At 43.4% G+C, this 13531-nt stretch overlaps 1 protein-coding gene across 1 annotated transcript in view; it reads right to left on the bottom strand.

The window, feature by feature from the left end:
* Positions 1–13531, bottom strand: part of SMOC2 (SPARC related modular calcium binding 2) — a 792053-nt gene that overhangs the window by 80030 nt on the left and 698492 nt on the right. The window contains exon 10 of the mRNA XM_073545093.1: positions 7357–7459. Within this exon, the coding sequence (XP_073401194.1) occupies positions 7357–7459 (103 nt within the window). The remainder of the gene's footprint in view (positions 1–7356; positions 7460–13531) is intronic.

The raw sequence follows: 13531 nt of genomic DNA, 5'->3' as shown, positions 1-13531 counted from the left end.
GTCGATCTACTCATCTCTAATCACTATCTCTTGGTATAAGTGATCTCTTAAAGGTATGAAAAATACCCTACATTTCATTTATGTAAATTGTGCAATTTATTGATTAGGGAAATATTCCAGATAATCCTGATACACTGTAATATGTATGAAAGGGGACTACTGTAAGACCTATCCCTTTTTTGTAACCAGAACAATGAAAGCTTCATTTCTGTTAGACAGTTTTGAGGATGAGGCCCCTGAAGCCAATAGGGCATATTTATTAAGACTGGCTTTGTATATATACACTGGTTTTAATGGTCAGCATGCTGGAATAAGATGTATCTAATTTATTAAGAAACACATGCCTCCACGTACATTTGCCCACTTTGGGAGAGTTGGCTGAGTCTGGCATGAAAACACTAAAATTTGAAAATTTTTGTTCAAATTTGTGGTGTCCAAAAATTCTGTGATGTTTGAAGGTGTTTTCTGCCAGAGAACTGTTGCAAACATCTTCATAAATCAGGTCCTATGTGTAAAGATCAGTCCACACTTATACATTTCCTTTGCAGAATTGCGTCATGTTACTTTTCAGGCTTGCCTTTTCACATCAGATTAGTAAATATAAAACAGGGAGTACACAAAATGTTTGTAGCTTTATATGACTGCACAAAATCAATCAAAATTCTATGAGAATATAAATTATAAATGATTTCTTCCGTTTATTACTACTATTACTAGTAAAGTTTATTAACATTAAAGTAGAATTGCATACAGGAAAGATATATATCTTTGTATGTACTGTGTTAGCCAGTAGATAGAAAAATATTAATATTTGAGAGTCCTCAGTGGTTGATACCTTTTAATGGCTAACTGAAAAGATGGTAACACATTGCAAGCTTTCAAGATTACTCCGGTCTCTTCATTAGGCATAGGATAACACAAAATCTGTAGAGTCACATATTTATGCACAACGGGACACAGAAATAATGCAATAGATAAGACAAGTGAAATGAAGTAGAACTATCCTTATGGGAGAAGGAGAAACAGTTGTGGCCATAAATATTGGAAGAGTTGATAGATAAGGAGTTTGAAAGTTTTATTGTCCTCTGATTGGGGTCTGGTTCTTTGTTGTGATGCCCTCACAAGGTTTGAGGAGCAAATTTCTTAGTTGATGTAAAAAAAGATAAATCCATGTGACACATTCATTCTTGCACTGAGTGTGTCAAAGGTGGCCAAACAATTGTACTCCCAGACTCTCCTGTCTCTCTGAGATTTGAAGTTACTTTAATGCAAGTAATTTCATGTTCATGGGGCTGTGATTGGGGATATAAAAATGTTTGGCCACAGGTATATCATCACGTGATTGTGGGTCACTGATGAGTTGGCATGACAACCAGAGGTCTCCAGCAGACCTCTATGGTTGTCAAAGCCAGATTGCTATGAGAGTCTGCCTAGTGGTCGGCACTCATAGCAAGTGAACATTTCTGCTACATACCGGCGATCTGATCATCACCTGTATGTAGCAGAGCCAATCAAAGCGGTGAAACTTCTAGTCTCCAATCGAGACTATTGAAGCATGCAAAAAGTAAAAAAAGTTTTTAAAAATATTAAAAAAATATATAAGTTCAAATCATCCCCCTTTCGCCCTATTTAGAATAAAACAATAAAAGTATCAAATACTTGGTATCACCGGGTTTAGAATTGCCTGATCTAGCAATAGGAAAAAAGAATTAACTCAATCAGTAAACGACGAAACGAGAAAAAAAATAAAAAAGCACCAGAATTACGTTTTTTTGGTTGCTGTTACATTACAATAAAGTGCAATAACAGGCTATCAAAAGATAGTAATACACCAAAATGGTAAAAATAAAAACGTCAGCTCAGTGTGCAAAAAATAAGCACTCACCCAAGCCCTAATCACAAAAAATGGAGTTGCTATGGGTATCAGAAAATGTCGCCATTTATTAATTTTTTTTACCATTGTTTGGATTCCTTTTTCACCACTTAAATAAAAAAGAATCTAGACATGTTTAGTGTGGCACCCCTGAGGCTCAGTCGCGACAGAGGTACTGCCCCTTCTCCTAAGGTGTAGTGCCCCACCGCCTAGGTAAGTTGGGAACTCCTTTCCACACTTCAACATCTGCATCACACACAGGATAGTTCAGTAGGCCCATCTAGCAGCTTCAGGCTGGGGGTAGCAGAGCACCCTTCGTGGAACCCTGCTTCGAAACACGAGATGTGCTGGGAGGTGGGTGGAGTTAGTATAAAAAAGAGGGAAAGTTGAGAATTGGAGGTCAGTCTGACAGGAGGTCAGTCTGGGGTGAGTCCCAGAGAAGCAGTTCTGAAGTTAGTTTTGAGTTCAGTTTTGAGTTCAGTTTAGAAGGAGTGCTGCAGCTGCCTCAGTGATCTGAGCCAGCTGGCACAAGAAAGAGAAGAGAAGGAGAAAGACGTAGACCTGCAACCTAAGCTTCCATAAGAGAGAGAAGGAACAGCGCGGAACGAAGGAGTAGGAGAACAGAGAGGAGTTGTGGTTTGGAAGAGGAACCCTGCCTATAGGTTCTCAGCGCAAGGTCGGGGCCCGGTCCCCAAGGTTGTATGGACACTTATGGTTCTGCAGCAGACACCGGTGGAGTAGTTGGCTGTAAATGCATTACTCCCATCCAAGACTTGGGACACAACAGCAACACGGATAGAGAGCCGGGATCCGTGAAGTCCCTGAAAACGCAAAAGCTAAAAATGGCGTAAAGTAGATCAGATGCTACAAAGTATTTTTCCATTGGTTTTCATGCATATTTGAAACAAAAAAATGATGGCGTGTTCCATACATATTATAACTAAGTTCTTGTGGCTCTCTATTAGGTTCTTAGATGGCTCTCTACTAAGTTCTCAGACTAGGTACTGATGAGTACAAATGATGGGTACAAATGGGTCTGGAACAAACAAGGAAAAAAGGGGCTAATGGGTGGAGAAATTAAAGGAACTGTCAAGTTTGGTGGAGGAAGCCTGATAAGGGGTTGTTTCACAGCCAAAAGTGTTGGATACTTGACCAGGATCGATGGTGGTCTCAATGAAGGGCTATATATGAGTATTCTTTGTACACTACTAGGGGTATGAAAAGGATGACATAGTGCTCAAGTTTTACGACGTCCTGAAGCGTAAGTCAAGATTAGCGAAGAAATGGTTCAATAACTATGAAGAAGAGGTGCTGGAGTGGCCCCCACAGTTTCCTGACCTCAAGCCAATTGAACACTTGTGGGTAGAGTTGAAGAAAAAACTGTGTACATGCCCAAGTGAGTTGACCAGTTTGCACCACCTTTGGGAACATGTAGAAGAAACCTGGGATCAGATTAGGTCAAAGCATATTTGAATCTGATCGAGAGCATGCCTAGAAGGATTCAGGCAGTGTTGAAAGTCAAAGGTGGATTTATAAAATACTAACAAAATAATAAATATTAAAATTAAGACTTGTATGAGCAAAACAGTAACAATGCAGTGACATGACAAGGATCTGTATAACTAATCATATGCTAAATACTTGCAAGTTAAATTTATCTATGAGATACCCAACATGACTGTCTATAAAGTGATGGTAGTCCCACTTTCATAGCAGTAGTGGATGGTGAAATATGGAGCCAGAAAGTTTAAAGTTTAAAACATTGTTACCCTTTTGCTCATCACGGTATAGGCAAATGAGGCTGATGGACCACTGCAAATCTGAAGCCTCTGTCACTCCAACTCTATTACCTGCACTGCGTCACTGCCTCCCACGTGATGGACAGCCTCTACTCTGTGTGGCTTCAGGCAAAGAAGTCATCAGCAAGCAAAAGGAGGTAATGCTGGGTGGGGAAGAGAGCTGGAGTGACATAGACTTCAGATCTACAAATGGCTCACCAGCCTCATTTGCGTTTCAATTCAAACCCTGATTTCTCAGTAACGATGGAAAGGACTATCCATGTATGTCTTTGAAAGATTGACATGCATATAAAAAAAGTTTGAGGTGTGACATCTTGCTGGCAGATTCCCTATAATGAAAATTAAAGAGAGTTGCAATTTCGTTACTGATACTATTTCAACATCTAAATGTGGGATGAATACAAGTTATTAAAAATTCAATTACAAATATTAGTCTTTTAGTAATGTTACATTGGGAAGGTTTCATGTAGTAATTGGGGAATAATAGTGTCTTCAACACTTAAAGCTTTCACTCCTCATAAGCGGGTGCTTGGTAGCTTCAAAATCAATATTAATGCAACGTAAATGGATGATTTGTCTCTTCAACTCTCCATGTTTTCAGTTTAAGCAATTAAAGAAGTGTTTCATAAGATTTCCTTCCAAGTAGTCACAGAAATGAATGAACAGAACAGACACATCCTGCTACTACTACATGATGCTTACTGCTGCATTAGTATACAACACAGTTAATCCTTCAGGGGATACAGCAATATTTGCTATACAACTGGCAAGCATTCAGAATTTTTTTTGTCTGTTTTTTTTCTTGACATACCATTTAACTGAAACCATTAATATACCTTACTAGCTGAAGAGCCCGGCGCTGCCCGGGCATAGTAACTAACTACGGTTAGTTATAACAAATTATAATGATTATATGCATATATAAATAAAGCTGAGTGTAGAGCCCCGCCCACTCCACATAGCCACATTCACTATAATATCCCACATCATCCCATCAGCCAGAGCCACCGGACTACTACCCATAATATCCCACATCATCCCGTCAGCCAGAGCCACTGGACTACTACACCTAATATCCCACATCAACCCATTAGCCAGAGCCAACAGACAACTACCACTAATATCCCACATCATCCCGTCAGCCTGGAGTCAGAACCAGAGCGCTGAGTGGAACGGTCCTAACTTCCATACCGGGGATCCCTTTAAGAGAGGCCTGGCATCAGAACCAGAGCACTGAGTTGATTTGCCCTGACTACCATACCAATGATCCCTTTAATAGAAGCCTGGGGTGAGAATCAGAGCGCTGATTGGTTTACCCTAACTTCCATATCAGAGATTCCTTTAAGAGAGGCCTGGGGTCAGTACCAAAGCACAGAGTGGATTTTCCCTCACTTTCGTACCGAGAATCCCTTTAAGAGGGACTTGGGTCAGAACCAGAGCGCTGAGTGGATTTGCCCTGACTTGCATACCAATGATCCATTTAATAGAACCCTGGGGTCAGAATCAGAGCTCTGAGGGATTTGCCCTAACTTCCATACAGGAGATCCCTTTAAGAAAGCCTGGTGTCTGTACCAGAGCATTTGAAGGCATTTGCCCTGACTTATATACCGGGGATCCCTTTAAGAAGGGCCTGGGGTCAGTACCAAAGCGCAGAGTGGATTTGCCCTAAATTCTATACCAATGATCCCTTTAAGAGACCCTGGCGTCAGAACCACAGAGCTGAGTGGAACTGTCCTAACTTCCATACCAGGGATCCCTTTAAGAGAGGCCTGGGGTAAGAACCAGAGCGCTTAGTGGAATTGCCCTAACTTCCATACCAATGATCCCTTTAAGAGACCCTGGGGTCAAAACCAAAGCGTTGGATGGATTTGCTCTGACTTCCATGCCAATGATCCCTTTAAGAGGGAAGATGTGCCTACAGGATGGAGGATGTGTGATGGGGATATGGGCATGGGAAGGGGGATTCATTTGAGTCATGTGCTTATGTTCCTAGGGTGCTAGATTTCTCCCACCATGTCAGTGTCTGCTGAGGTGTTGTCAAGTGGGAAAACTTGCTCATAGCTACCAATCACAGCTCAGCTTCTTTTAACCAGCTCTGGTGAAATGAGAGATGCTTAGTGATTGTTTGCAAGGAAAACTGTTGCTCATAGCAACCAATCACAGCTCAGCTTTGTCATGATCCATGCGGGATCAGGACAGATAAAAGCACAGGTAACCTTTTTTTTTTCTCAAGCTGTGCTTGGAGATGTTTTTGCCCCCAATGGCCATTTGGATTATTGCACTGTGGTGTCGTTTGCTCTAAGTTTGCCCCAGTGGTGGTGAGCGTCATTGCACTCTGTTTCTTTAGTTAAGTGCACATTTATAATGCAGGTGTGATTGCTGGCTCTGCTATAAAAGAGTCACAGGTGTGGCAATCAGCGTTGTTGATAGTATTCATTTCCAACCATCCCTGGTGGAGGAAGGAGCTGGAGAGAGCTCCTTGCAGCATGGTCTGAGCCCTGGTGTGGAAGGAGTCAGAGGGGATTTCCTTGCAGCTATGACAGAGCTTGGTGGCAGCATTTCAGGAGGAGAGCTGCATTCTGGTGGTGGACTCTGTTGCCGGGAGCAAGTGCACAGAGTAAAGCTAAGTGGTGTTCCCCTGTTTGTGTTTTCCCTTCGTGTGTATTAGCACAGCGGTGGGGCCAGTGCCTGCGCCACCCAGCTCCCTAGCAAGGAACAGGTGTAGGGTGTGCTAGGGCGACAGGTATCCTGAGTGGCACCCGGTGCGGAACCGGCATAGGGAACGTTAGGAGCGTTAGGGACACTGACTCAGGGGAGTGCAGGAGGTCTCCACGTCCCCTTTCTCTATCGCAGGGCCCACCATTGTAACTGGTGTCCCTCCCCCTTGTCTTGTTGTTTACGGCCACCAGCCTGCCGGCCGTGTCACACAGGACAGCTTCACGTGCCACGTCGTGTTGTTTCAGTTACCGGCCTGCGGGTCGTGTCACACAGGACGGGTCCACGTGACAAGCTTCTTTTGAACAGCTCTGGTGAAATGAAAGATGCTTCGTGATTGGTTGGTGATACACACACACACATTCATGTTTATATATAGAGATATTTTCTAGCTTGACAACTTTATATTTAGTAGATTTCTCTCTCACCTTTACACTGGGTGCCATTTTTGAATAATAAGCCAGCTGGCCTGCACATGTTTTCTACCTTGACACATAAGCACTCGCTCTTGAGAGGTTTGATAGAATGATTCTGTGTCTAGCTGAATAGAAAAGCCTTCTGGCACTAAGTCTGTATTTTTCCATTCTGTCAGGATTACTCTTACGATAGACATCCCAAGCCAAACGCTTTCGCCTTGTTTATCTGTGTGTCTTAGTGAGGTGCTACAGGTTTACTTTTGCACCAGCACATTACTTATGACAGTGTATGCCATTGTTAAAATATTTACTTAATAAACCAGCACTTCGAGCTTTATTTGTCCATGTTTATAACACTCAGTATTTTTAACACACTATTTTAGTCACTTAGTATGGAGAAAAACAAGAAAATGTCGACATTCATTTAACCCTACTGCAGCGAGCTAATGTTGTTATCTATTTATTTGTAGTCTCCTGAATTAAAGAGCGTATTCTGTAAGGCAAGATTGGATAAAAAGTTTTAGAATATCCTTTTAATGAAGGTGAAACTTACCTGCTGGAAGATGAGGTTAAGTCAGAAACCGCATGTACCATATCAGTGGTTAATGCATCCAATACACTTGTAAGGAATTCAATTTTTTTGGGTCCAGGACAACCTAGAAAAATATCATCAAATATTAATTTTATTATTATTATTTATTTATATAGCACCATTGATTCCATGGTGCTGTAATTGAAAAGGGGTAACATACAAATTACTTACAGTAAACAAACTAGCAATAACAGACTAATGCAGAGGGGAGAGGACCCTGCCCTTGCGGTCTTACATTCTACAAGATGGTGGTGAAGCAGGCAGTAAGCTGGGGGATGTGGCGGCTTCGGTGTTGACTGAGGAGGAAGCTCCGGTAGTTGTGAGGATTGAGCGGGGTCATTGCAGGCTGTAAGCTTTCTTGAAGAGGTGGGTTTTCAGGTTCCGTCTGAAGGATCTGAATGCGGTTGATAGTCTGACGTGTTGGGGCACAGAATTCCAGAGGATGGGGAATATTCGAGAGAAGTCTTGGAGGCGATTAGGTGAGGAGTGAATAAGTGCGGAGGAGAGAAGGAGGTTTTGGGAGGACCGGAGATTACGTGAGGAAAGATATCGGGAGATTAGTTCAGATATATATATGAAGGAGACATGTTATGGATGGCTTTGTAGGTCAGTATTAGTAATTTGAACAGGATACGCTGAGGGAATGGAATCCAGTGAAGAGATTTGCAGGGGGAGAAGTGGAGGAGTAGCGAGGAGAGAGATGAATTAGTCGGGCAGCAGAGTTAAAGATGAACTGGAGAGGTGCGAGAGTGTTAGCAGGGAGGCCACAGAAAAAGATGTTGCAGTAGTCGAGGCGGGATATGATAAGGGCATGCACAAGCATTTTAGTAGATTGAAGGTTGAGGAAAGGATGGATTCTGGAGATATTTTTGAGCTGCAGGCGACAGGAGGTGGAAAGAGCTTGGATGTACAGTTTGAAGGACAGGGCAGAGTCAAGAGTTACTCCGAGGCAGCGGACTTCCAGTACGAGGAAAAGCGTGATGTCATTAATTGTGATAGATAGATCAGGTAAGGAAGATCTGTCAGATGAAGGAAAAATAATGAGTTCAAATTTGTCCACATTCAGTTTGAGGAAGCGAGAGGAGAAAAAGTAGGATATGGCTGATAGACTCTCCGGGATTCTGGACAGCAGAGAGGTGGCATCTGGGCCAGAGAGGAAGATCTGAGTGTCATGAGCATACAGGTGGTACTGGAATCCATGGGACTTTATGATTTGTCCAGGCCAATTGTATAGATTGAGAAGAGTAAGGGTCCTAGAACAGAGCCTTGGGGGACTCCAATAGAGAGAGGGTAGGATGAGGAGGTAGTGTGGGAGTGGGAGACGCTGAATGTGCAGTTGGAAATGTATGAGGAGATCCAGGATAGGGTGAGGTCTTTGATGCCAAAGGAGGAGAGTGTTGTGATTAGGTAACCAAGGAGGATAACATGTGAATAGGCGAGGCAATCAGATAACCAGAGAGGTTGGTAACTTAGCAGATTGCAGACCCCTAAACTGACAATACAACTAGAATTAGCCATGGGACGTACCTACAATGGCGAATGGCAAGGGTTGAGACTTGCCCCTACTCTCCTGCAGCACATCTGCTGCTCTCACTGGAGAGGAAGGGGTCCATTGAAGAGAGATGGCAGAGACAGTAGTTCCTAGGCAGCAGCCCTCACACGACTGCCCCCAGCTGACCACTTCCCTCGCCCGCCAATCCATCACCTCCGGTACGCCGTCAGCCAACACCTCTGCTGACATAGTACCTTGGGAGGGCAAAATGGAGGAAATGTATACTCCCTGGTCGCCTCCCTCCAAGCAACCAGGGGAATGTGGCTTCTCAGATGGCACTGATAATTTGGCACGCAATGGTCAAGCCTTAAGGATATGACCAGTCTGCCCACAGTACAAACATGCTGACACCACTCCCCGAACCATAGGCAGCTCCGTACACAAACTAGCTCCTCCTACTTGCATAGGTTCGTCCGGAGACTTGGCATGAACTGGGCAGGCTCTCATAAAATGGCCAGGCTTCCCACAGGAAAAGCATACCCCCCCACCACGACGAGCCGCAGACACCCCCTTTTTTGAATCAACCACACCGGGCTGTCTGGGTTCCTCCATCCGCACTGGTGGGTCCTCCTCCCTAGCAAGGACATCAGGGGGCACTTTTTGTATATGTCTTTCCCTGAGGCGTCTATCCACCCAGATGGCAAGGGACATGGCAGCCTCCAGTGACCTGGGGGCGGCGTACTGCACCAGAGTATCCTGCAACTTTGGAGACAAACCCTGCACAAATTGACTCCTAAGTGCAGGGTCATTCCACTGAGTGTTAGTGGCCCAGTAAGGGTCTGCAGGATTTGGGCAAAGGTCTGAACTGGGTCCATGGCTCAGCAGAGAAAAACAGTTGTTGGTTGGTGATAATGTCACGTGGACCCATCCTGTGTGACGCGACCTGCAGGCTGGTAACTGAAATAACACGAAGGCGGTGAGGGCAACCAGATAACCAGAGAGGTTGGTAACTTAGCAGATTGCAGACCCCTAAACTGACAACACAACTAGAATTAGCCGTGGGACGTACCTACAATGCCCTAGATGACTCGGCACAGCCAAAGAATTAACTAAGCCTAAAGAGAGAAAGGGGAAAGCTAAACTGCCTCGGAGTAGACCCCCAAAGGAATAGATAGCCCCAGAACATATATTGCCAGTGAGACAAGATGAGGTGCAAACACAGGCAGAAAATAGAGTAAGCAAATGATGGGGCCCAAACTGTCTAGATAGAACAGGACAGGAAAGGATACTGTCGGCAATCACGCAAAAAAAACCCTAAGAAAAATTCCAACACGTCTGATATGCAAAAATACTGAGGCAACACGACCTCTCCCCCACTAAATCAGAACACTGGTGTAACTAGTAAATGCAAAAAATCATCGTGCATATTTAATGTGATGCCGACTGTGTTTTTTGCATTTACCATTGAACTCTGGTGTAATTGGACGCAAACAAAAGATACTGACATAACAGGGGATTAGAAATACTGCAAGACTGACATAAGCTGTGGCAAAAGAAACAGAGTCCAGCACAGGTCCCAGCAGGGAACCAGGCTGGACTCACATCAGCAAGGCAGAAATCAGAGAAAAGCAAAAAATGGAGCAAATGCAAAAAGATTCATGCAGACAAATAACTTATCTGAAAGGTGCAGGACGAAGCAGAAGGCAAGCAGACTTCCAAAATGCTCAGGAAGAAAACCAAATCACCGGCAAGAGCTGAGGGAAGGTTGCTCACTTAAATGACTCAAGTCTGTAACACCTGACCTCCAATCATCATGCTCAGGTGATTGACTTCTGTCAGCCAGACCAGCTCCATTACCAGCAGCAACCACCAGAGGAAGCCCAATCTTAGAAGCCAGGTCAAATGTGTTCACAACAGGAGAGGATCTGTAGTAGGAGGCAGTGGTCAACTGTGTTGAAAGCAGAGAACAGGTCTAGAAGGAGAAGTATAGAGTATTGTCCGTTAACTTTGGCTTTAAGTAGGTTGTTAGTAAGTTTGGTCAGGGCAGTCTCAGTGGAATGATGGGGACGGAAACCAGATTGTAGATTGTCAAAGAGCAAGTTAGATGAGAGGTGGGAGGAAAGTTCTGTGTGGACATGCTGCTCCAGAAGTTTGGAAGCGAAATGAAGCAGTGATATTGGGCAATAGCTGGGCATAGTGGTTTGGTCGAAGGTTGGCTTTTTAAGGATAAGCATGATTGTGGCATGTTTGAAAGCAGAAGGAAAGGTACCAGAAGTTAGTGATAGGTGGAAGAGGTGGGATAAGTGTAGTGGTAAGATTGGGGAGTAGGTGGAATGGGATGGGGCCTAGTGCACAAGTGGTGAGGTGTGATTTGGAGAGGAACCAATTCATTTCCCCTTCAGTGATGTTGGAGAGGAAGGTTATGGGGTTTTGGAATTGGTCTGGTATACAAAGGGGTTGTGGTGGTTGAACAATAAAGACTTGCCTAGTTTTGTCAGTCTTATATTGCATTAACAGTAATTGTACTGTATGCCATTACCAATTGAGTATTCTTGAACATAAAAATGAAGCTTTTTAAATTTTATGGGGCGATAGCCGTTGCTCAAATGGTCTTAATTTAAAAAATGTCATATACATGCCAACACTAAACAATTGCTACAAATCATGAATAAGCCTAAATGGTTAGCTGATCATATTTGGTTACTTGTGATGTTACATCGTTATATTCCCGCATTAGGGTACTGTCACACTTAGCGATGCACCAGCGATCCCGACCAGCGATATGACTCGGTCAGGATCGCTGGTGCATCGCTAAGTGGTCGCTAGTGAGCTGCTACACAGGCAGATCTCACCAGCGACATCGCAGGGGTCAGGGGTCGCTACTTACCTGTCAGACGAGGCGATCCTGACGTCCTCCCGCCCGCGTCCACGCGTCGCTCGTCTCCACAGCAGGAAGCCCCAGCAGGAAGCTGACGACGAGAAACGGTCAAGGACGTTCTCGCGCGATCAACGATAACCAGCGGGGCAGCGGTCGGAGGTAAGTATCAGACATAGCGATATCGCTAGCAATATCACTGCTACGTCACAAAAACCAGTGACGTTATAGCGATATTGCTAGCGATATCGCTTAGTGTGACAGGCCCTTTACTCACACTATATCTTATAGTCTTTGCCATACTGTCAGCAAAATTAATACCAAACTTCTTCACAAGCCGAATAGGGGCAATTCATTATATATGCTACAAGTTGACACCCACACACATCATGTAATCAAAAATCTTGATATTTCATTTACTAAGTAATGTGATGCTATCATAGACTCAAGTTATGTGTGTAGAATGACTCTACACTTAATCCACCGCAGTCTATTCCCAAAGTTAGATCACGCTATCTTTTGCTGTCTTCATCTATCACTGTCAAAAATCTAATGTCACCACGTTCAATAAAAAGACATTTTCTACCACCTATAGCACTGACTATAAGGGCTCGTGCAGATGAATGTTTAAATCAGACGAGTGCTCTCCGTGGTTTTGATGGATGGCACTTGTACTCATGTTATGCTATGGTACTGTGCAGATGTCCAATTTTTTCCTCTTTCGAGTGCTCTGAGAAAGAAAATCATAGCATGCACGAATTGCCTCTGAGAATTGGGTGGCACTCGCCCATTCCAGTGTATGGGTTCGCAAAAAAAATTGTAATGACATATGATTTTCACAGACTGACATAATGATAAATCTTTTTTTAGAGGAGAAACTTTTCTTTCTCTCCACCTCCAACTCACTGTGAATAAACTTTGGCAGAGAAACTTCCCACTCTTGTCTCCTGCCAGATGTACTGCCCATGGGGCCATGACTCTGGGCAACCAGCGCCAGAGTGCATTTTTCAATTTCAATGTAGTTATCTGTGAAAAGCTCTGTTAAATGTGAAATATCAAAGTATAATCTTTGCAATCACATTCACAAAACATTTACCGTAATTTTTCGTACATAGAAAATAGTTGTATCAAACCTTTGATCAATTGTAACACCACCCATGTCGTATATGTTGTGAAATATGAAACTAGATACATGAAAATGTAGAACTCGTATTTCAGAATATATCTGTGATGCAATATCTTAACCTCTAAAAATAAAGTCTATTTCAGATGTTTCATGACATTTCCTTTTAAAGATTCAAAGTGATACATCATTGTTAATTACATACAGCACTGAAACGATTAACCGTCCTGTGAGAGGAGAAAACTGGGCCCCATTACTTTTAGCCCCTAAAGCTTATTGGATCTTATTCCTTGATTTCCATTACCCAAAAGGTCTTAGTTTAAAAGAATGATCTCATGTATCGCTATTGAATCACTAGACAAGATACATGTTAGGATTGGCGGAATGCAACAAATATGAAATAATAATAACGTGCATTCGCAACCTGGGGTCCACCGTGTGGTGATGGAGAAACCGCAGTCAGCACAAAGGCAGAGCAAGGCTGTGAGAAAACACTTTAAGCACACTGAGTTAAATGTCACTCAGTATGCACAGAGCGCAGAGTACCAAGCTCTTTCACACCACAGAGTGGTACTATGAAGCAATGCAAAAAGGACTATACCCTGTTAGGCTGCACAGGCGTATAGAAAAATACTAATTGGGGTCC

This window comes from Dendrobates tinctorius, unplaced genomic scaffold (assembly GCF_039654945.1).
Source record: "Dendrobates tinctorius isolate UK_male_01 unplaced genomic scaffold, ASM3965494v1 ptg000140l, whole genome shotgun sequence".
NCBI lineage: Eukaryota > Metazoa > Chordata > Amphibia > Anura > Dendrobatidae > Dendrobates > Dendrobates tinctorius.
This window is presented reverse-complemented; position numbering and strand designations above follow the sequence as displayed.